At 41.3% G+C, this 25075-nt stretch overlaps 1 protein-coding gene across 2 annotated transcripts in view; it reads right to left on the bottom strand.

Moving 5' to 3' along the window:
• PALM (paralemmin) overlaps nt 1-8728 on the bottom strand; it is a 28267-nt gene extending 19539 nt beyond the window's left edge. The window contains exon 1 of one of the 2 annotated variants that reach the window (XM_051972441.1): nt 8228-8728. In XM_051972441.1, coding sequence (XP_051828401.1) covers nt 8228-8232 — 5 coding nt within the window. In that variant the 5' untranslated portion in view covers nt 8233-8728. The remainder of the gene's footprint in view (nt 1-8227) is intronic. The other variant, XM_051972442.1, reaches the window with a different exon arrangement.
• Between the last annotated feature and the right edge of the window lie 16347 nt (nt 8729-25075).

Below are 25075 nucleotides of genomic sequence, written 5' to 3'. Positions count from 1 at the left end.
ATCTTATGTACTTTTATGGATTCTGAGAAATCCATAGGCTTTACCAGAATGACTGTTAAATGTTCAGTGTCCGGATTAAGACAAAAGGGACTAACCACTGCCTAATGTCTAAGTGGCAGGGCCTGAAGGGGATGTTCTTGATTTGGGACTGAGGTGGGCTGGGGTATCCATTTCTTTGATTCTCCACTAATTTATCAGGCTCCTCATTTTGGCCAGACCCAAGATCTGGACTGAGGTCCATTCTTGCCCTTAGCCAGGAACTCTGGATAAATTCTAGAAGACTTTCTGGAGGAAGTGAGCCTTGAGGAAATGTTTTTTGGCCCAGAAAAGGTTTGCACTAGTTTCTCAACAGTGAAAGCAGAATAATCTCTACCCGTCTTCATCCCTCCAAACCTCCCTTGCCCAAAGCCTATAATTGGATAATTGTTGTTCTGTCCTTTTCCTGACTCTGCTCTTTGGAGTTTTCTTGACAAAGATACTGGAGTGGTTTGCCATTTCCTTCTCTAGTTCACTTTAGAGATGGGGAAACTGAGGCAAACAGGGGCACACAGCTAGTGAGCGTCTGAGGCCACATTTGAACTCGGGACCATGAGGATTTTTCCTAAATCCCCCTCAGCGCTCGATGCACTGTGGCCCCAACTGGATCATCACAGACCCAGAGGGGAAAGGCCCTGCCAAGTGCTTAGTACAAAGAAAGAACTCTCACTTCTGAAGTCAGAGGATCCGAGTTCAGATTCTACCTATGATCCTCACTGACTATTAACTTGTCTAAATAATTTAGCCTGTGTGGATCTCAGTTTCCTCATATGTAAATGAGTTGAACTCAATGGACTGAGGTTCCTTCTACCTCTAGGTTTTAGAACCTCAGTCAATAAACATTTATTAAGTCCCTACTGTATACTAGGCACAATACTAAACTTTCTTTTTTTTACAAAGCAATTGGAGTTAAGTGACTTGCCCAGTGTTACACAGCTAGTGTTTGAGGCTGGATTTGAACTCAGATCTCCATGACTCCAGAGCCAGTGCCATCTAGCTATCCCAACATGCTCTTTTCTCGCGTGCCTTTCTCTTTCTCCATAGCCCATGATCTGAGGATACAGGAATTACCTAATAATTCCTCAGTCTTTTTCCTCCAAAATTTTCAAGTTTCCCAGTTACCTCGGGAGGCCGATTTAAACTCCACTGCCTGCTATTCGAGGTGTTCTACAACTAGCCATTAGCTGGGATACTATTAGAATTCTGTGCCTCTGTTTCCTTATCTGTAGCACTTTTGCCCGGGGGGTCAAATACATTAGCACTTACTACTTTCCTGGACCTCAGTTTCTTCATCTGTAAAATAAGTCAGTTGGTGGACTATTTGACTTGGTTCTAGACCCCAAAGCGACAATATGTATACTTTGCAAGTATTTTGAAATACTTTGTAAACCCCAAAGCACGGTATTGATTAGCACCCTATATTTATTCCCATGGGCAGTTAGGGGCGACTATAGTACATAGAGCACAGGGGATGAAGTCAGAAGTCTCATCTTCCAGAGTTCAAATTAAACCTTAGATACACACTAGTCATGTTACCTTGGTCAAGTCACTTAACCTTGATTGCCTCAGTTTCCTCAACTGTAAAATGAGATGGCAAAGTAAATGGCAAACAGCTCCAGTGTATTTACAAGAAAACCCCAAATGGTGTCATGCAAAGTCTGACAAGACTAATAATTTATTTCCAGCTTTATCTCATTTTTCTCCACTATTCTTTTTTATTAGGCAAAACAGGAGGATCCTCTCAATCCCCACCAGCCTGCTGCTTTTATTCAAACTCTTTTCTGTATTTGAAATGCCTTCTTTCCTCCCAGGGGAAAGGTGGTCCCATTACTTGGCCTTTAAAATCAGAGCTAATGTCATCTCCCATCAGGAAGCCTTCCATGATTGCTTCTTGAATAATTTTCCCCTAGGGCTTCCCATTGCATTTTGAACTTTGGCAATGTATTTATTATAGAACACATATCATAATTATCTGTGTCGTCTTATCTCTCTACTAGTCTTGTGATAAGCAGACTGTTAGAAAGTCTTCAGGAATCTTAATGCTGAATAAACTACAGAAAATCACAGAAAATTAATGCGGGAGGTAGTCAGAGCAATTCAGTATAACTTTGGATAGCAGAGTATGAGGTCTAGAGCAGAAAGGAGCCTCGGGTCACCTTGTCTCATTTCACAGTTCTGAAAGGCAAGTGCTAATATTATCCCCATTTTACAGATGAGGAAACTTGAGGCCAATTTTGCTCCGAGTCCCAAGTGTTTGAGGCTGGATTTAAACTCAGATCCTTCTACTAACTCTGTCCTGCCCATGATGCTGCCCCTAAGGGTCCAGTAAGCTCCTTGGAGACAAGAACAGTTTTACTTTTGGCTGGCACACAGTCGGTGCTTGTTTGGCTTTGCATGCCCAGGGTCTGGCAGATGCTTAAGGAGCAGAAGATATCTCCTGTAGGACAGGGGACCACAGGATTATCTCCTCTATGGCCCCTTCTTTGTCCTCAACAGCCACCATTCCAGCTCAGGACATCACGGCTGGCCTCTTGCACTGACCTCTGGAGCCTTTCCCCTGTGCACTCCCCTAATCAATGCTCCCAAAGCACAGCTCTCACTGTCACCCCTTGACCAAAAAGATCTGTAGCTCTCTACTCCTTCTAAGAGGCACTGCAAGCTCCCCTGTCTGGAGTTCAAAGCCCACTCTGTCCTGTTCCAGCTGACCCTTCCAGACTGTTACACATTAACCCGCCTTCACCAGACTGGCCTTTTTGCTATTTCTGTACGAGAGGGAGGGCTCCGGCTCTAGTCTCCCTGTCAGAGCTGTTCCCCAGGCTTGGAACACACTCTCTCCTCACGTAGGATTCTTAGAGCTTTCTTCAAAACTTGGTTCAAACATCTCACCTGCGGGGCGCCTGGCCCCCAGAGACCCCCCGGGTGCTGGAACTTTTTCCATGCCTTGTGCTTTTATTTCCTATAGTTTAGGCTTTAGTTATATAGGCACATTCCCTCTCCAATATAGCACCTAAATTAATTAGCAAAGGTTGATCATTTAAAGAGTAACCTAACCTGGACTGACTAGATCAGTCTCCCTGCCAGGAAGTCACCAGCTCCTTTCTGGTCCGCGTGCCTCCCTGCCAGTGGTGGGAGACTGAAGTTACAATCTTCCCCCAGTGTTGTATCTATTCAATAAATACCGATAAAGTATCTACTATTGATACTATAATCCAAATTATAGTGGATAGAGTGCCAGGGCTGGAGGCACAAGACTATTTCAAATCTAGCCTCACATTGACTAGCGATGTGATGCAGAGCAAGTCATCTCACCCTGCTTGCCTCAGTTTCCCTCTGTAAAATGAACTGAAGAAGAAAATGGCAAACTAGTCCAATATCTTTGCCAAGAAAATCCCAAATGGGGCCATGAAGAGTCAGACACAATTTAAAAAAAAAAAACCTAACACTAATGGTATACTCCAAATGGACAGCCAGATGGTATAATAGTTAAAAGTATTGAGCTTAAATTGAGTTTTGATGTTAGTGAGTGAGCCTGGGCAAATCACTTAACAGCTCTCAGTCTCAGTTTCCTCAACTGTGAAATGGATGAAATAACAGCACCTTCTTCCCCAGGGTAGTTGTGAGGGAAAAGGGAGATAATGTATAAAAAGTGCTCTGCAAACCTATTTAAATGCTATCATCATTGTGTATACAAAGACAAAAATGAAAAAAATGGCAGGCCTTCAAAGAGCTTCCTAGAGTTCAGAGGTCATCTTGGGGTTGGTTGGACAGATAGATGATTTCTAGGGTCTCTGGTTTTCATTTGCCAGTAGAGATAAGACAAGAGAGATATCTCTTTAATATATAACATTCCAAGATAACTGTGTGAAGAAACTCTTCCCGATTTCAAATTGAAATCTTGTCCCCTAGTAAGTTCTCTCTACATTATTCCAAGTGCTTGTGAAAAAAGTCTCACACACATACACAAGTACACAAACATTCACACATTTCAAATGGCAATATTATTCCTCTTTTACTTCAGGTAGGGGAAGATAGCCAATGACACTTACCCGCCCAAATCTTCTCCTCTCACTTTACCAAAGAGTAATTAAGCACTAATAGACAGTGTGACAGAAGCTGAGGATACAAAGACAAGAATGAAATCCTACTAACCCTCAAGGTGCTTACATATTATTTGGACAATGCAGGGTCACACATGAGTAAACATGAATACATAGAAAAAAATGAATTCACAGCAGTGGAGTGTAGAGCAGAGTAGGAAAGACGTCTTGTTGGAGGTGGAAGAAGTTGTGCCTTAAAGGGAGAAAGGGATCCCAAGAGGCCAAGCAAGTGAGCAAGCATTTATTGAGGGCCTCTCATGCACCGAATTGAGCTAAATACTGATACAAAGATAGGCAAAAATGGACTGGAATTGAGAGAAAGAGCATTCCACACATGACGAAGGACAGGAACAAACTATACCTAAAGACTAAACATTCATGTTTTATAAGTGAAAAAAAAAAGGAGACTCTAAATGTTCAAGATTACAAAGCAAGTCAGATTTTAAAGGCCAAATTTCCTGATTCTCAATCCAAAAAGCATCATCTGGTGTGGTCCCTCTCTCCCTTCCCTCCCCCAGTCCTGATTTAACTTGTATCTACATGTCTATGACTATCTCTGCCTTTAGAATATAAGCCCCTTAAGGGCAGAAACTTTCACTTTCATTTCTGCAAATCTAGTGCCTAACTGATCGGCAAACAGCAAGTACCCAATAATTGCTTTCTGATTGATATATCAAGTATCCAATGATAACATAGCTAATTTTTATAGAGAGCTTTAGGAATAAAGGGATAGGGACTGGCTGTGGGATTTCATTAGCACAGGGAATTCCCAGAAGAGGAAACTATCTCTACCAATATTGGGTTAGCACTTTGTAGAGAGCAATCTAGTACAACAAGGGGTTCTGTGCCTCACCCACAGAAGCAGTCAGGATGTAGCAGAGGCAGTACTTGATTAATCTGCTTTTTGGCCAGTTCCATTCCACCCTGCCACACTGGCTTTCACATTCATATATTTATGAATATATTTTCACATACTTCACATTTTACTGTAAAGTTTACAAAATGCTTTCCATAGGATTATGAATATTATTAATAGTGAATAATTCCCCCAATAATAATAATTATCTACATAGATGCCTTCTGTTTGGGTTCTAGAAATCCCACCATCCCCATCTTTTCCATGGACATGGACCATGCTCGGAGATGTGCTTTAACGAATGAATGAATGAATGAAAAACTCCAGCCCATTTCTCCAGCTGATCCCATTTCTGTGCTTTTATCTCCTATAAAAGACACCCAATATTCCTCCCAGCGCTGCTGATTCAAATCTCTAAAACGATCTTTCCAGACCCAGTTCAAATGTCAAGAAGCCTTCCAGAATGGCTACCCCCATGTTACCAGCTAGGAGTGATCCCTCCTTCCAAAAATGGTCTAATCATTTCTGAATGGTGAATCCCCTATGTACAAGAATTAGGTTTTAATAGATTTTTGCTGATCCCTCCCTTCTCCAAGTCCATTCTTTACCCAATACCAAAATTCTCTTCTCCTAAAGCACCCTTTGAGGGCTCCCTAGTGCAAAGGACACAATCCAAACTGCTTAATGAGCAGTAAATGCCCTTGAAACTCTCACTCCATCTACCTGTTTTGTTTTCTTTTAAATATTGCTCTTATTCACATGCTCAGTTTTGGCCAAGCCGGATTCCTCCCGGATTCCATTCCACCTTCCTGTCTGTTCAGAGATCAGCCCCTTGCTTGGAATATCCTCCCTCTCCCTTTTCACCTGTTGAAATCTTTCTCTTCCTCCAATGTCCAGTTCAGATACCACCTGCTACCTCCTCCTAGAAGCTTTCCGATACCACCTGCCCTTCATCTGAAAGCATTACCCCGCTTTTCAAATGTCCCTGGAGTTCTCCGAGTCTCTTTTGTCCTTAATACAAGTTAACTTGTGTGTATTTGGAATCCCCCTTATTAGATGGTAAGTTCCCAGAGGACAGGGTGGGGGCCGAATCTGTGTCTCATCAGCTGGCATGGAAATGGAGACACTTAGTAAATACAGAATATAATTAAACTGGCCTTCCGGCAAGAGTTCAGCACTGGGACTAGGCTACGATGGGGGGCTCTATACCAAATTCTCCTTAGGTCATGGCTCAGCCACACATTGGAACCTCTGGCTGACTTTTGAGGCAAGTGCTGAGGTAAACAAGGGAGGAAAAGATGAAGCTGGGTTGGGCTGCTCTCTCCCTCCAGGGCCCCGAGGCTCAGGGCTGGGTTCCCTCTGGGATAGGGCTTTGTCTGCTAGTCAGGAGTTTCTAAAGCAAAAGGGGCCAAGTTTCAGGCCCAGCCAAGGGTGGGGCCTCCTCAGTCATGGGGTGAGAGGACTAGAGAAGGTTCCTAGAATCACCATCTGAGACCGGAAAGGAACTCGAGAGCTCTTGCAGTTCATTTAACAGAGAGGGAAACTGAGGCCCTGATCGGAAAAGGATCACACGGAAATTCAGGGACAGGGCAGGCAGAGTCCCCATATCTGGACTCCCCAGTTACAGCATCACTCCGAGATTTGGGTTTGCTAGGATGGGACAATGGTTTAGCAGGCGATCCCAAAGCACCTTTCTAAAAACCTGGGATCTACCGCCAGCGACCCAGTGGCTTTAGAGAGGGCTGGGACAAGCTTAACAGCAAGCCTGCTAAAGGGGCTCAGTCACCCCCAAACTGGAAAATGCCGGCCTGTTGTTCCCAAGTAGAAATACTAGTCAAAGGAGAGGAGGAAAGAGATCGGAGCCATTGTGGGGGAAAAACTAGTGCCTCTCTTGACTCAGTTTCCTTGTCTGCAAAATGTGGGAGTTATACTAACTAACCTGGGTCCCTTCAAACTGTAAGCCTCGAGCCAAAGCTCAGACTTTTCCCCATGTCCCACTCCCGCCCCCCTTCCTTTTGACAGGACCCGCCATCCTCTCCCCTTCCCCCCCACTGGGTGTGTGTGTACGTGTGCTGTATGGACATAGTTACATTCAGGCTGTTTTAGGGTGGGGGAGAAGGGCCACGTTTTTGCTCAGCGCACAGTAGGCACTCGCTCTTGCTGACTGACAGAACGGGGTAGGGGGAGAGTGGGAAGGGATTAGCCCACTGGCGCTGTGGGGAAGCACGAGGGCGGGAGCTGGCCCATAGTTCTATTAGCAGCGGTGAGGAGGTGGCCATCACGATATGAAGAATGAGAAAGAAGTTGTCCGTGAATTAACAAGCATTTACTCCCGAGAGAAATCGGGCTGGGGGAGGGGTCGGGGAAGGCTGCCAGGAAGGGAAGGGGGCGATGGGGTGAGCCTGGGGCACTTTGGGGAGACAGGAAAGGGGGACTTTGTCAGAGCTTTCAGGGAGGGAGCTGCTGAAGACTCCAGGGAGGATGGAGAGTAAGAGCAGGACTTAAAGGGGAAGGGTGAGGATGGGGATGGAGAGAGGATGAGAATGGGGGTGAGGGGACACGAGGAAATCTTGGCTTGAAAGACCCAAGACTGCCGAAGTTGCGAGCCTCCCTTCCCCAAGAGTCAGAAGGGCCCTGCCCATCCTCTCTGCCTCTCGGAGCACCTGTGCCTGGCGGGGGATCAGCCACAGGCCCTGCCCTTGAGTATTCGGGAGGATGTGGCCCACAGCAGACTAGCTCCCTACATCCCTTTCCCCACCTTGAGGGAGCATCTTCCCGAGCACAGGAACAGGAGGCCAGGCCCCCCACCACCTGCGGGAAGCCTCCGTCCAAGCTCTCGGAGCCCCTCATTTCGCGCCCCCCCCCCGGGGTGCAGTGGGGGCAACCGACAAGGGGTGGGGCTAGCCACTGACAGCCTCAGCCCCAAGAAGCAGACACAGGTTATTATATCAGGCCCTTTAACCACAGGGAGACGGGGGGAGAGAGTGGGGGGCGCGCGGAGCCTCAGACTCCAGGTCCCAGCCTTCAGTCTGCAGACGGACCCCTGGCTGCTGGACCCTCCGCCCCAAGCGCCCGGTCTCCTTGTTCCAGACCTTTAGCTACCGGATGCTCGGGCACTCTCCCCCCACCGCCCCGAACACCGCAGCCCTAAGCCATCCCAGGCCCCAGACCCCCACAGCCAAATCCTCCAGCCTAGAGACCTCCAGATCCCCAGCGCCCCCAGACCCCGGCTACTCACTCCATGGCTCCCGCAGTCCGGGCGTCTGAAGCTGGCAAGAGGAGGAGGAGGAGAAGGAGGAGGAGGAGGAGGAGGGGGAGGAGGCGGCGACGGCCAGGGAGGGGTTGGGGGAGGGTGGGGCGAGGGGGGAGCAGCCTCGGGGGCTGAGGGCTGGGCCCCCGCGGCGGGGGCGGCGGCCGGGCCCAGGTGCAGAGCGGCGGGGAGGAGCCAGGTCCCCGATCCCCGGCGCCCGAGATGCCCCCGCGCCCGCTGCGCCCTCACTCCCCGCCGGCTAGCGCAGGGGCGCGGGGCTGGTCCGGGCTGCGGGGCGCGGGGGCGGGGGCAGGCGGAGGCTCCGAGGCATCGCAGCCCGGCGAGGAGGGGAGGGAGGGGAGGAGAAGGAGCGGTGTTATTGTCCGGGGCGGGCGGAGGCACGGAACGAGGGAGCTAGCGAGCGCGCGCGGGGGAGGGCTGAGCTGCGGTGGGCTGGGCTGGGCTCGGGCTGGGGCTGGGGCTGGGCCGGGGCCCGGGAGCGGTGCGACGCCGCCTCCTGCCGGCCCCTGGCCGCCACTGCAGCCTGCCCCCTCCCCATCCCAGCCCCTGCTCTTCCAGGCGCTCCCCCCGCTCCACCGCGTGGAAAGTCTTTCCTCCGTGCAAATATCCCTTTGTGCCGGGTCTTTGTGGGAGCGAGCCTGGGGACGTGCTCGTCTCTCCTGGGCAGGAGTTTACACAGAGGGAAACTGAGGCTCAAAATGGCAACGGGGCAAAGGGGAGCGGGAAATTCTAAAATCCCTGAAACTCCGCTCTCCGAGGTCCGAGCGGGATCCCGCCCGCGCTCTCCTTCTGTCCCCCGGCACCGACTCAGTTTCTTCAGCTGTACTGGGGGAGGTCGCCGGCCGACGTGGGAATGTGTTGCAAAGGTTTTGTTTTTCTTGTTCCCTGCATGGGCGGAGTGGCAAAGCAGGCTCAGGTGGGGATTAGAAAAGAAAAGAGGGTAACTGAGGCAGTTTTTTTTAATGAAGAGAAAAGGCCAGAAAACCGCGTATTTAGAAATATTAACTCATTTGGTTCTGGAACAATCCTGGGCGCTCCCATTGGCTTCCCTATTTTAAAGATAAGAAGAAGAGGCAGAGGTTAAATGACTTGCCCAGATAGTGAGTATCTGAGGCAGATACTAAGTATCTGAGGTCGCTTTTGGACTCAAGTTTTCCCGTCTCTAGGTCTGCCTAGACTGAGGTTTCTGCCCTTTTATTTGGGGTTTGTGATCGGAATAAAAAGCAAGAATAATTTTTAAATTAACTAAAATAAAAGGAGGTGGCGGGTCTTGAAGGTACTTCCATTAGCCATCTCTTTGAGAGGCCCTTTTCTCTCTGACATTGCCACCGTTCAGGTTCAGATCACTGTGACTCGCACTATTACACCAGGCTGCTAGCTGGTTTCTCTGCACTCCAGTCCCCATTCACTTAGTCACCAATTAGATCTTCCCAGACCACAGATCTGACCACCTCGCCAACTCCACTGGCTCCCCATCCCCTCCAGGATCAAATATCCTTTCTTATTTTGGAGAGTATTTGATTTTTTTTTTAATTTATATCTAAAAACAATTTTTAAAAATTCATTTTTAAATAAAATTTTCTCCCTGGGTCTTTCTACTCCTTAAGATATTAAGCAATTTGATATAGGTTTTATATGTGCCATCATGTAAAACATTTCCATATTAGTCATGATGTAAAAGAAGAAACAGTTTGCAAAAAAAAAAAAAAAAAAAGTTACAGCTTGCAAAAGGAAAAAAAAAAACCATGAACAAAAATAAAGAAAGTGAAAATAGTATGCTTCGATCTGCATTCAGTCACCATAGTTCTTTCTCTGGCGGTGGATAGCATTTTTCATCATGAGTGCTTTGGAATTGTTTTAGATCCTTGTATTGCTGAGGAAAGAACTAAGTTGATCATAGTTGATCATCTCACAATGTTGCTGTTGCTATGTACAATATTCTCCGGGTTCATCTCACTTCACTTTGCATCAGTTCATAGAAGTCTCTTCAGGTTTTTCTGAAATCTGCCTTCTTGTCATTTCTATAGACTAGTATATCTTAATTATATTAAGACAATAGTATTCCATTACATTCATAAATCACAACCTGTTCAGTCATTCCCCAATTGATGGACATCCTCTCAATTTCTGATTCTTTACCATAAAGAGGTGCTACAAGTATTTTTATATAGAAAGGTCCTTTTCCCTTTTTAAAAAATCTCTTTGAAATAGACTTATCCCTGTGCAACAAGAGAACTGTTCGGTTCTGCACACATATACTGTATCTAGGATATACTGTAACCTATTTAACATGTATAAGACTGCTTGCCATCTGGGGGAGGGAGTGGAGGGAGGAAGGGGAAAAATCGGAATAGAAGAGAGTGCAAGGGATAATGTTGTAAAAATTACCTTGGCATGGGTTCTGGTAATAAAAAGTTATTTTTTAAAAAAAGAAAAGAAAAAAAGAAATAGACTTATTTGTGATAATACTAGATCAAAGGATATTCAAAATTTGATAGCCCTTTGGGCAAAGTTCCAAATTGCTTTCCAGAATGGTAGAATCAGTTCATAATTTCACCAACAATGCATTAGTGGGTCCTAATTTTCCAACATAAGATCAAATATTTCCCAACCCATTGCTGGAATTCTCTCATTTTTGCCTCAGCTTTCCTAGCTTCCTTTCCATCCCAGCTATAATCTCATCTCCTGAAGAAGCTTTCCTCAGCCCCCTTTGATGCCAGTACCCTCCCTCTATTGATTGTCTCCAACTTATCCTTTACGTCTATCTTGTTTGCTAATAGATGGCTATTTCTGTTCCCAAAAGACTCTGAACTATTTGAAATCAAAGTCTGTTTTTTGCCCTTGTTTGCAATCCCATGCTAGCATACAGTGGGCTCTTAATAAATGCTTGTTAATTAACAATTCTTTTTTGTTTTATTTTTATTTTTGTTTTGCTTTTTATTTTCAAAACATATACATGGATAATTTTTCAACATTGACCCTTGCAAAACTTTGTGTTCCAAATTTTCTTCTCCCCTAGATGGCAGGTAATCCAATATATGTTAAACATGTTAAAATACATGTTAAATCCAATATATGTATACATATTTATACAATTATCTTGCTGCACAAGTAAAATCAGATCCAAAAAGGGAAGAAAAATGAGAAAGAAAACAAAATGCAAGTAAACAACAACAAAAAGAGTGAAAATGCTATGTTGTGAACCACACAGTTTCCACAGTCTCTCTCTGGGTATAGATGGCTCTCTTCATCACAAGATCATTGGAACTGGCCTCAATCATCTTATTGTTGGAAAGAGTCACATCCACCAGAATTTATCATAATATAATTTTGTTGTCATGTATAATTTTGATCAACAATTCTAAATCTACCTCCCCAGCCAACCTATTCCATTCTTGGATAGCTCTGACTGGTATAAGTTATAAGCCAGACATAATAGGCCTTTCTGAAAGTCATTTCTATAGAATAGTATTATATTAATTATATGAAGACCATAGGATTCCATGACATTCATAAATCATAACCTGGTCAGTCATTTCCCAATTAATGGACATCCTCTGAATTTCTGATTCTTTATCATCACAAAAAGAGGTGTTACAAGTATTTATATATACATAGATCCCCCACCTCACTTCTTCACTGCTACCCCACCCTCCATTGCTATTTGCCCTGACTCCTAGTAACCCTTCTCTGTAACAGTCCTAATACTTGGAGGCTGCTATCATGCCCCACCTAACTTCTAAGACTTAGAGAGAGAAAAAGAATAGTGTAATAAGGCTAATAATTATAATAATACTAGTAATTAATAAGCTAGACATGACTTGGGGCTAGGATTATTCATCAAAAGGTCACTGTCTTTCAGGGACTGAGGGATGACAAATCCTGTTTTTAAACATACAGAACTCAAGTATTTTAGAGAACTCAATCACACATTGTCCTGGAATCAGACCATTATCACAGATGAAAATGTTGCCCATGATTGCCTAAATATAGCGTTGATTCATGAGGACAAAAACAAAATATTTCTTAGATATCACCGTACCATATACATTATCATCTCCAAAATGTATTGTTCAATCATTTCATTCCTATTAGAATCTTCATGACCCCATTTGGGATTTTCTTAGCAGAGATTGTAGAATGATTTGCCATTTTCTTCTCCAGTTCATTTTACATATGAGGAAATTGAGGTAAACAGAGAAGTAATGTACCCAGGGTCACACAGCTAGTAAATATCTGAGGCTGGATTTGAACTCAGGTCTACCTGATAACAAGATCCAGCGAATGAAAAGCTTCACAATGTAGAGACCAAGAAGAGGTTTGCAGAATCCTGTGGAAGTAGGCTGGGATTTGAGAAAGCTACTTCATTAGAGCCTACAACGAAAGAATTTATATCCTGATTCTTTTAATCAACTACAAAAAAGCAGTTCATTTAGTGGATTAGGGCACTAATTATGATTATTAGCTATTAAATATGGATATTAGAATTAATTTAAATCATGTGGAATTAATATGACTATATTAATAGAATTAATATCAGATATAAAATGATAATAGCAGGATCACAATTTATCTCAAGTCCATTTCTATCAAAAGCAGTCGTTCCACAAACATTTATTAAGCACATACTGTAGGATAAGCAGTAGGTGATGAAACTGATGGAGTGCTGGATCTGGAGTCAAGAAGGCTCCTTTGGAATGACAGGTCTGGTTCCTCTACTCATTACAAAACAATTTACAGACATTATCTCATTTGCACTTCATAATAACCTTATGAGGTAGCTATTACGGATGTAATAATTCTCATCTTACAGACAATGAAACAGACTCGAAAGTTTAAAGGATTTGCTTGAGCTTATGATGCTAATAATTAACTTTCATAAAGCACTTTTACTTCAAGGTCAAGAAAGCACTTTCTACATATGTTCTCATTTGATGCTCACAGAAATCCTGAGAGATAAGTGCCATCATTAATTCCATTTTACAGATGAGAAAACTGAGACAGGTAGAGGAGAAGTGCTGCTCCCAAATCACACAGCCAATAATATCAGAATACATGTGAACTCAGTCTTCATGCCTCCAGGGCTGGCATATTATCCATTGCATCACCTAGTTGCTATCATGAAATGAACTGATTGATTCCAATAGACTTGGAATGGAAAATGCCATCCCCATTCAGAGAGAGAACTATGGAGACTGAATATGGACCAAAGCATAGGATTTTCACTTTTGGGGGGTTTTTTGGTCTGTTTATTTTTTCTTGTATTTTTTTCCCCTTTTGGGATGGTTTTTCTTGTACAATGTGACAAATATGGAAATATGTTTAAAAGAATTGCACATATTTAACTCATATCAGATTTCTTGCTGTCTTGGGGAAGGAGAGAAAAAATTTTGGGGAGGCTAGATGGCCCAGTAGATAGAGCCCCAGCCCTGAAGTCATGAAGACCTGAGTTCAAATCTGCCCTCAAACACTTAATACTTCCTAGCTATGTGGGTCAAGTCACTTAACCCCAATTGCCTCAGCCAAAAAAAAAAAAAAAAGAATACAAAGTCTTACAAAAATGAATATTGAAAACTCTCTTTACATGTAATTGAAAAAATAAAATACTGTTGAGAAAAAACAATCAACAAAGAAATTGTTTGAATCCGTTGATCACTAAAGTCAATTTATAACCTATAATTCCAATTAATGAACTACAAGGTCTCTTAAAACTCTAAATTTATACTAAAACCATCTGGTATTGGCTAAGAAATAGACTAAGAAATTGGCTAAGAAATAGACTAGTTGATCAATGGAATAGGTTAGGTTCAAAGGACAAAACAGCCAATAACTTTAATAATATAGTGTTTGATAACAAAGACACCAGTTTCTGGGATAAGAATGCACTATTTGACAAAAATTGCTGGGAAAATTGGAAATCAGTATGGCAGAAACTAGGCATTGACCCACACTTAACACCGTACACCAAGATAAGGTCAAAATGGGTTCATGACCTAGGCATAAAGAATGAGATGATAAATAAATTGGAAGAGCATAGGATAGTTTACCTCGCAGACCTGTGGAAGAGGAAGGAATTTATGACCAAAGAAGAACTAGAGATCACTATTGACCACAACAAAGAAAATTTTGATTATATCAAATTGAAAAGTTTTTGTACAAACAAAACAAATGCAGACAAGATTAGAAGGGAAACAATAAACTGGGAAAACATTTTTACAATCAAAGGTTCTGATAAAGGCCTCATTTCCAAAATATAGAGAGAACTGACTCTAATCTATAAGAAATCAAACCATTCTCCAATTGATAAATGGTCAAAGGATATGAACAGACAATTCTCAGACGAAGAAATTGAAATTATTTATAGACATATGAAAATATGCTCCAAATCATTATTAATCAGAGAAATGCAAATTAAGACAACTCTGAGATACCACTACACACCTGTCAGATTGGCTAGAATGACAGGGAAAGATAATGGGGAATGTTGGAGGGGATGTGGGAAAACAGGGACACTGATACATTGTTGGTGGAATTGTGAACACATCCAGCCATTCTGGAGAGCAATTTGGAACTATGCTCAAAAAGTTATCAAACTGTGCATACCCTTTGATCCACCAGTGCTACTACTGGGCTTATACCCCAAAGAGATACTAAAGAAGGGAAAGGGACCTGTATGTGCCAAAATGTTGGTAGCAGCCCTGTTTGTAGTGGCTAGAAGCTGGAAAATGAATGGATGTCCATCAATTGGAGAATGGTTGAGTAAATTGTGGTATATGAGCGTTATGGAATATTATTGTTCTGTAAGGAATGACCAGCAGGATGAATACAGAGAGGACTGGCGAGACTTACATGAACTGATGCTGAGTGAAATGAGCAGAACCAGGAGATCATTATATACCTCAACAACGATACTGTTTGAGGATGTATTCTGATGGAAGTGGATCTCTTCGATAAAGAGAGCCTTAATTGATCAAAGATGGACAGAAGCAGCTACACCCAGAAAAAGAACACTGGGAAATGAATATAAACTGCTTGCATTTTTGTTTTTCTTCCCAGGTTATTTATACCTTCTGAATTCAATTCTCCCTGTGCAACAAGAAAACTGTTCGGTTCTGCACCCATATATTGTATCCAGGATATAGTGTAACCTATTCAACATGTAAAGGACTGCTTGCCATCTGGGGGAAGGAGTGGAGGGAGGGAGGGGAAAAATCGGAACAGAAGTGAATGCAAGGGATAATGCTGTAAAAAATTACCCTGGCATGCGTTCTATCAATAAAAAGTTATTAAAAATTAATTAATTAATTAATTAGATTTTTAAAAAACAACTCTAAATTTATGATCTTGTGAGATTCTATGTAGTCTGGCCATTATGTCTATGTCTATGTAGTCATGGCCATGGTTGTGATTATGCAGACTAAGATTGAATTGGGAATTTTAAGTGATTTATGACACTGCTGACACATACTGAGTTTGTAGTTTATTTAAAATCCACTGGCCTTTTTCAAATTAAATTTAATTCAATAATAATATATTAAGTATCTTCTATGTGAAGAACATCTTTCTTATTGGAGATGATATAAAAATTTTGATAAGATTGTTATCCCTAACATTCTTAAAAATCTAATGATTATGAAAGGAATTGGAAAAGTATTGGAAAGAATTGTATGAATCATAGAGTAAAGTGAATAGAACCAAGAGAATAATTTATACAATGATAACTTGTTGTTGTTTTTTTTCCCACTGAGGCGATTGGGGTTCAGTGACCTGCCCAGGATCACATAGCTAGGAAGTGTTAAGTGTCTGAGGGCAAATTTGAACTCAGGTCCTCCTGATTTCAGGGTTGGTGCTTGATCCACTAAGCCACCTAGATGTCCCAAGACAAACAACTTTAAAACATTTAGGAACTCTGATTAATGTAATGACAAATCACTATTCCAGAGAAATAAAAACACGCACATGTGCATATATATTTTGAAAAATGTGTAGGAAATATATAATATCTATCTACATATATATGTGTATGTGTGTATAGTTTGGTTGTTTTCAGTTATGTCCAAGTCTATATGATCCCATTTACATTTCTTGGCAAAGGTACTAGAGTAATTTGCTATTTCCTTCTCATTTTACAAATGAAGAAACTGAGGCAAACAGTAAAGTGACATATTCAAGATCACACAGCTAGTAATCATCCAAGGCTGAATTTGAACTCAGATTTTCCTGACTCTAGGCCCCATTCTCTAGCCACTGAACCTTTAGTCTGTAGGTAAGCACATTTAAAACAATTAAAAAATAACAAATTCATTTTAAAAGTGAGGGAGTCTTCTCAGAAGAAGGAATAATGGAATGCTGGAATATGAAGAATTCAGCTAGCTAAGACACAGTATGAAAATTCTCCCAGATGCTTCATTGTGGAATGGAGGTGACCTTGAGTTCTTGGAGGCCATGCTAACAGAGAATCAATTCTGGCAAGGTCTGTCTTTCTGGAAAGGAGCCTGTCCAGCAACAGGCAGCTTGCTAAACAACAAGCTAGCCAAGAGGAGAGAATCTAGCAGTAGGCTGGAAATCTGATGGTGAGCATAGAGACTTGTGAAATGAGAATAAACACAAAGTGGTCCCTAGTCTTGTGAAGGCCCATATACAATGATGGGGATCGAGGATGCTGAGGATCACATGGTTATTAGACCACCTATAAACGTTCACTAACTAGTAGGTGATGCAGCTGGTAGAGAAACAGACCTAGAATCAGGAGAACCTGTGTTCAAATTCAGCATCAGACATTCACACTAGCTGTGTATCTTTAGCAAATAACTTCTGTTTGTCTCTTTTTTCCAGTGGATAATTCTTTTTTTTTTTTTTTTTTAATTTAACACTTTTTATTTTCTTTCTCTCTCTCTTTCCCTCTCTCTCTCTTTCTTTCTCTCTCTCTCCCTCTCTCCCTCTCTCCCTCTCTCTCTCTCTCTCTCTCTCTTCTCTCTCTCTCTCTCTTCTCTCTCTCTCTCTCTCTCTCTCTCTCTCTCTCTCTTTTTTTTTGCTGAGACAATTGGGGTTAAGTGACTTGCCCAGGGTCACACAGCTAGGAAGTGTTAAGTGTCTGAGGTCAGATTTATACTCAGATCCTCCTGACTTCAGGGCTGGGGCTCTATCCACTGCGCCACCTAGCTGTCCTCTGCTTTTTATTTTCAAAACATATGCATAGACAACTTTTCAACATTAACCCTTGCAAAACCTTGCGTTACATCAATTGGAAAATTCATAGTAAGTATAAATGCTTCCTCTCTGCTTCCTTCTTCACCCCTTTCCACTCAATGAGTAGGAGATGGTAGAAAGGGAAAATAATTTTTATTCTATTAATGAAGAAACACTTTTAAGGGGAGGGGGGAACATTACTGGAATGTCATGTTCATGTTCATTATAATTATTAGTTTTGCTTAATTGGCTTTACTTTGTTGCAAGAGAGCTCTCAATGGAACAGGGTAATCTGGAAATGTTTATAATGTAAAAAAAAGTCAATTAAAATTATAAACTTTTGAAAAATAAATCACTCAATCAACACATACTTTAATACTCTGTAACTATTTCAAAGATGGGCATTTTTGCAGAATGGACAGAAGATATTGTTCAGGAATAAGAAATGAGAGGCAAAAAGCTTGTAGAAACTTCCTGCCTGTGTATTATAAATCTTTCTCTATGGATACGTAGTTCCTCAAAGCTGGAGAATAGAAAAGTTTCATTTTTATTTTTGTATCCCCAGTCAGTGCCTGGCAGGTACTGAAGAAATAAATGCTTGTTGGTTGATTTGGTCCAAGAAGAGAGTCAAAAGCACTAAATGTGACAAGCACTAAATAACATAACAGCAAAAAAATGAAACCGATTATATTTTAACAGGAAACAGCTATGGCGTCATCATTTCCGAATTGGCTCTTTGTGGGCAAGTAATTCCACTGGCTTTTTTAACATTAAGAATAAAATCAATAATAAATTAAACTAAAGAAAAAAAAAAGGGAAACTATGGTGAGACAAGTCTGCTTTGACTTTTTTATTATATTTGTATTTTTTAAATCTTTTGTTCTTTTTGCTCCTTAGTTTTAATATTGCTTAAATTGGGGAGAAACTAGGTGACCCGGTGCACAGAATACTGGACCAGGACAGTAAGACTCATTTTCCAGGGTTCAAATCTAGCATCAGGTACTGTCTACTTATGTAGACAAGTCACTTAACCCTATTTTCTCAGTTGCCTCATCTATAGGGTTGGAGAAGGAATAACAAACCATTCCAATATCTCTCCCATGAAAACCCCAGAATGGAACTGGGGGGGGGAGGGAACCAGCAAAAATTGTAAAGGATGTATGGAACCATAGGGAAAAACCTTCTTTCAGTTTCTCTAGCCTCTGGATGTATTAAGAAATAAATATTTCTCTTGTCTCAAAATCCTTTCCAGACTTAGAAAGGTGGATAAGGTCAAGAACAAAAGTCCTTTCTTAAGGAAAGTGAATTAAGGGTGGAAACCTAATTTAAGACAAAAGTATTCTTGTCTAGTCTTGATTATCAGCTTCCCATCCCTGAAGCAATAGGCTGTGAGCAACTCAGGGGAAGTGCCCTCTTTTCAGTTTGAAGGGATATGCTAACTTTCTTTCATTCCAATAGGATTATGATATTGATCATAGGGAGGAGCCCCTTTTTATCTTTGAGGGGAGGGGTCAAAGAAAGAATGGAGTTGTTCTAGTTCCAGATGAAATGACATTATTATTTACTATTCTCGGAATGTTCACGTGCTTGTCTGACTATATGACCCCATTTGGGGTTTTCTTGGCTGGAGTACTGGAGTGGTTTGCCATTTCCTTTTCTCATTTTTATAGATGAGACAACTGAGAAAATAGGATTAAGTGATTTGTCAGGGTGACATAGCTACAGTGTCTGGATTGAATTCAGGAAGATGAATCTCCCTGACTCCAGGTCCACCTAACTTCCCAAATTTAAAAACAAAGGAGCCAAAAGGAGAACAAAAGATAAAAAAATAAAGTATCTGAAGCTGCATCTGAATTCAAGAAGATGAGTCTTTCTGATTCCAGGTCTAAAGCTCTATCCACTATGCCATCTGCTCTAATATTAACACAATTTTTATATATATATATATATATATATATATATATATATATATATATATATATAGTGAACATGAGTAATTTGGAAATGTTTTGCATGATTACACATATATAACCTACATAAAATTGCTTACTGTCTTAGGAAGGAGAGAGGGAAAACATTTTTCTTAATATCTTACAAAAAAAATGTTAAAAAATCTTTATGTAATTAGGGGAAAAAATATATATTATTTAAAAAATATTGTGACTTCTTCTAGCTTCCTAGGGAGCAGCTAAGGGACACAGAGCATTGGGCCTAGAATCAGGAAGACCTGAATTCAAATCTCACCTCCACACTTAGTAACAGGGTGAATCATTTCACCCTGTTTTCTCATCTGTCAAATAGGGATAATAATAGCACCGATTTCCCAGGTTGTTTTGAAGATCAAAGGAGATAATGTTTATAAAGATCCACCAGCACTAATAGGAGCTTAAGAAGTGCTTGTCCTCTTCCTTTCCTCTTCCTCTCCAAATTCAAGATACCTGGAAATGCTATCAACCAGCATTTATGAAGCAAGCACCTACTATGCGTCAGTGCTAAGCATAAGGCTTACCAAAGAAGTAAAAACAGTCCCTCCCTCCAGGAGCTCAAAAATTAATGGGGAAGACAATGAAAATGAATGTTACCATACAGGGTCTTTGAGGAAGAAAGATATCTGCAGTGGATATATGCCAGTTTTAACATTTCTCTCTTAAAACTAAAAATATTTGGGGCTAGCTGGTGTAGTGGATAGAGCACTAACCCTGAAGTCAGGAGGACCTGAGTTCAAATCTGGTGTCAGACACTTAACACTTCCTGCTGTGTGATCTTGGGCAAGTCACTTAACCCCAATTGGCTCAGAGGAGGAAAAACATCTAAAAATATTTGCATTGAAAAGAATATTAGATAACACTGGGAAACGAATGTGAACTATTTGCATTTTTGATTTTCTTCCCGAGTTATTCTTACCTTCTGAATCCAATTCTCCCTGTGCAACAGGAGAACTGTTCGGTTCTGCAAATATGTATTATATCTAGGATATACTGCAACATATTTAACATATATAGGACTGCTTGCCATCTTGGGGGGGGGGAGTGGAGGGAGGGAAGGGAAAAAACGAAACATAAGCGAGTGCAAGGGATAATGTTGTAAAAAATTACCCTGGCATGGATTCTGTCAATACAAAGTTATTATTAAATAAAATTAAATTAAAATTTAAAATAAATAAATAAAAGAATATTAGATGGATAAAAGTTGTTTCTGACAGAGTTGTGCTTAAAAACACAGAGTCTTTTTAGACTCTGATTTGTTAGAGAGTCTGGTGTTAGAGAGTCTGGTGATTTGAAAAGCTGATTTGTATAGGAATTATGGGAACACGTGCATGATCTTTATACACGATGGGAAGGAAGATCCTGATGGCTTTTAATCTGGGACACAGAGGAAGCAGCTATATTGAAGGGATCACAGGTCCATCCATGGATTTAGTAACTTCACCTTGAGTTGCTGTGCCCCAGCTTATATTGGGGCAACTGATTTTCTTTAATTCAAGAATACAACTTTAAGTGGAAATCTATTTAATTTCACTTCATCGATTTATAGATAGAGTTTTGTATCCAGGGCAGTCATCACTCACTCAGTCAACAAACATTCATTAAGCACCTACTAAGTGCCAATGATCATGCTCCATGTTAGGATTACAAAAAAAAAAAAAAAAAAAGGAGTGTGGGGGGCGGGAATCACGGCCTATAAATTCCTGATGTCCTTCCCTTTCCTCCTACTTCTTTAACATCTGGCTATTGGGAATGGGAAGAAAGTGGATGGGGAGGGGGGAGAGAATCTAGGGAATTTAGACTTCATGTCTAATGATTTCATGGTTTAGAGAACTCCCTGCATGGAATTGTTCTCCACTGACGCAGATCAACAATTCTACTGTAATTCAGAATCTTATTAAGTTGCCTTGGAGATTAAAAAACGGATCACACAGCTAAGATGTTTCAGAAGCAGGGCATGAATCCAGGTATTTTGGTCAAAATCAGCCCTGTATACATCATTTAAAAAAACGGGAGGTGGGAGTAATATTCTCCACAGTCCTTCACCTTCAACTTCCCAACAACCTGGGCACTCTATCCCAGGAGTTCGAGGAGCGGGAGGATGGGAGAAGGAGACCACAGGAAGAACCTATCAGATAGGAAATGCCTGGGGCCTCTTTCCTGATGTCACCAATGTGTTTCCTTGTTCCCTTTCCCTCTTTCATTCTCAGTTTTCCCATCCAAAAAATGAAGAGAACCTTCCACGATTATTATGGGGATTCACATAATGAATCAATAGCAGAGCTTAAGCCGGTGTCTCTTTCCCTTAGTTTCTCTCATCTATGATGTAAGCACAATGATCTGTGGGTTGTATCCCCTGAGAACAGGGTCTGAGGGATACTTTGTAGCAGAGGAAGTCCACTAGAACAATTCTCTAATCTATAAAATTTTAATAAAAGTATTTAATAGCAAGTTATTAATGCCCAATTATTGCTAGTAATTTAATGGGTAACAATAGATGCTGGTCATTATTGGTCCATTGTTGGTCCAGTTGTGAGATGATCTAACCATTCTGGAGAGCAATCATAGCCAAAGGGCTATAAAACTGCACACCCTTTGATCCAGCAGTGTTTCTACTGTGTCTGTATCCCAAAGAGACAATAAAAGAGGGAAAAGGACCCACACGAGCAAAATATACGTAGCAGTTCTTTTTTGTGGTGGTGAGGAGCTGGAAAATGAGTGGATGCCCTTCAGTTGGGGAATGGCTGAATAAATTATGGGTATATGAATGTAATAGAATACTATTATTACATAAGGAAGGATCAGCAGGATGATTTCAGAAAAACCTGGAAAGACTTACATGAATTGATGCTGAAGTGAGCAGAACCAGGGGAACGCTGTACACAGTAACAGCAAGATTATGTGATGATTGATTATGATAGACTTAATTTTTCTCAGCAATACAATGATCCAAGACAATTCCGATAGACTCGTGATGGAAAATGCCGTCTGCATCTGGAGAAAGAACTGTGGAGATTGAATGTGGATCAAAGCATACTATTTTAACTTTTGTTGTTTTTTTCTTTTTTATAGTTTTCCCCCTTTGTTTTGATTTTTCTTTCACAACATGACTAATATGGAAATATGTTTTAGTAACTGCACATATAAAATCGATATCAGATTGCTTGCCATCTTGGGGAGGGGAGCGGTGAGGGAGGGAGAGGGAAAAATTTGAAACTCAAAATCTTGCAAAAATGCATATTGAAAATTATCTTTACATGTAATTGAGAAAAAAGTAAAAAACTATTAAGAAAAAAATTGTTGTTTAGTTGTGTCTCACTTCATAATCCCACTTGGGGTATTCTTTGTAGATATTGGAGCACCGTTTCTTTCTCAATTTACAGATGAGAAAACTGAAGCAACAGCGTAAAGTGACTTGCACAGGATCACACAACTAGTCAGTGTCTAAGGTTACATTTGAGCTCATGTCTTCTTGATTCCATGTCTAGCATTCTATCCACTGTACCACCTAACTACCCACCAAAATTACTTTGTATTTATTTACTTGGCTACGTCAAAGGTGTCAATCAGCAAAAATTCGAAGTGAATATTTGACCCTTGGGGATCTGTTTCTATTTCAGGGGGTCTCTCAGTTGTTTTCCCCACCCCCACCCCAAGGGAAGTTTTTTGAGGACAGCAACTGATCTCTCTTTTGTCTTTTTATCTCTAGTACTCGGTACTGTACTCAGGATATTAGCAGGTGTTTAATCAATGCTTATTAAATGGAGAAGAACCTTAGACATAGATCAGCTAGTGAAGGCTCATTTTACAAAGCAGGAAACTGAGGAAGGCCAGGTGACTCAAGTAGAAAATAGCCCAGATAGAATTTGAACCCAGATCTTCAGGCTTCAAAATCTATTATCCTGTCTATTGAGTTATTCTGAACCCTAGTTCAAGTCTTTCTTTCTTTTTTTTAACAAAATTTATTTTATTTTATAATAACTTTATATTGACAGAATCCATGCCAGAGTAATTTTTTTTTACAATATTATCCCTTGGGATGCGGGAAAACGGGGACACTGATGCATTGTTGGTGGAGTTGTGAACGAATCCAGCCATTCTGGAGAGCAATCTGGAATTATGCCCCAAAAGTTATCAAACTGTGCATACCCTTTGATCCAGCAGTGTTTCTACTGGGCTTATACCCCAAAGAGATACTAAAGGGAAAGGGACCTGTATGTGCCAAAATGTTTGTAGCAGCCCTGTTTGTAGTGGCTAGAAACTGGAAATTGAATGAACGCCCATCAATTGGAGAATGGCTGGGTAAATTGTGGTATATGAATGTTATGAAATATTATTGCTCTGTAAGGAATGACCAGCAGGATTAATACAGAGAGGCTTGGAGAGACCTACATGGACTGATGCTAAGTGAGATGAGCAGAACCAGGAGATCATTATACACTTCGACAACGATATTGTATGAGGATGTATTCTGATGGAAGTGGATTTCTATGACAAAGAGACCTAACAGAGTTTCAATGGATAAATGATGGACAGAAACAGCTACACCCAAAGAAGGAACACTGGGAAACGAATGTGAACTATATGCATTTTTGATTTTCTTCCTGAGTTATTTTTACCTTCTGAACCCTGTGCAGCGGGAGAACTGTTCGGTTCTGCAAATATGTATTGTATCTAGGATATACTGCAACATATTTAACATATATAGGACTGCTTGCCATCTTGGGGGGGGGAGTGGAGGGAGGGAGGGGAAAAAACGAAACATAAGCGAGTGCAAGGGATAATGTTGTAAAAAAATTATCCTGACATGGATTCTGTCAATACAAATTTATTATTAAATAAAATAAAATTTAAAATTAAAAAAAAAAAACAATATTATCCCTTGCACTCGCTTCTGTTCTGATTTTTCCCCTCCCTCCCTCCACTCCCTCCCCTAGATGGCAAGCAGTCCTATATATGTTAGATATGTTGCAGTATATGTTCAAGTCTTTCTTGCCCTTCACCACTTCCTCCCTCAGGGAAAGGTGAAACTTTAAATATTTCACAGACTTTAAAGAACCATAGAAACGTGTGCCTTGTCTGTTATTATTTTGACAAAAATCCCAGGTGGGGTTAGCTTTAAAAAACATAGAAATGTGTGCCTTGTCTGTTGTTATTATTTTGACAAAAATTCCAGCTGGGACTAGTCTCCTCTTCCAACTCCAGATCTTTCCTTTGTCTTCTTCCATCTTTCAAGTTCCTGCCCAAGTCTTAACCTCCTGGAAGTCTTTCCTGACTGCCCCAGTCTCCAGGGAGCTCTCCCTCCTCCAGACTCCAAATAGCCTTAACCATCTGTCTTCCTCTGAAAACAGGAAGGAGGCTTGTTTCTTCCTCTGTCTCCCCTACAATGTAAGGGGGTGGGTGATAGACTGCCTTCTTTGGGGTAGAATTATTGTTTCCAAAAGCACCCTTAACCTCAAAGCATCAGAACTGGAGGAAAGTTTAGAAATTAGAGAATTTAGCTACATTTCCACCATGCCGAGCCTTTTCACAAATGGGGAAATTGAGGAACAGAGAGGTGAAAGGATGAACATAGGAACACGTCTAGAGCTATTCCAATGACCAGCTAGCCCACTCTTCTCATATTATGGGAGGAAACTTC

Source organism: Antechinus flavipes, chromosome 1, assembly GCF_016432865.1.
Source record: "Antechinus flavipes isolate AdamAnt ecotype Samford, QLD, Australia chromosome 1, AdamAnt_v2, whole genome shotgun sequence".
Taxonomy (NCBI): Eukaryota; Metazoa; Chordata; class Mammalia; order Dasyuromorphia; family Dasyuridae; genus Antechinus; species Antechinus flavipes.
This window is presented reverse-complemented; position numbering and strand designations above follow the sequence as displayed.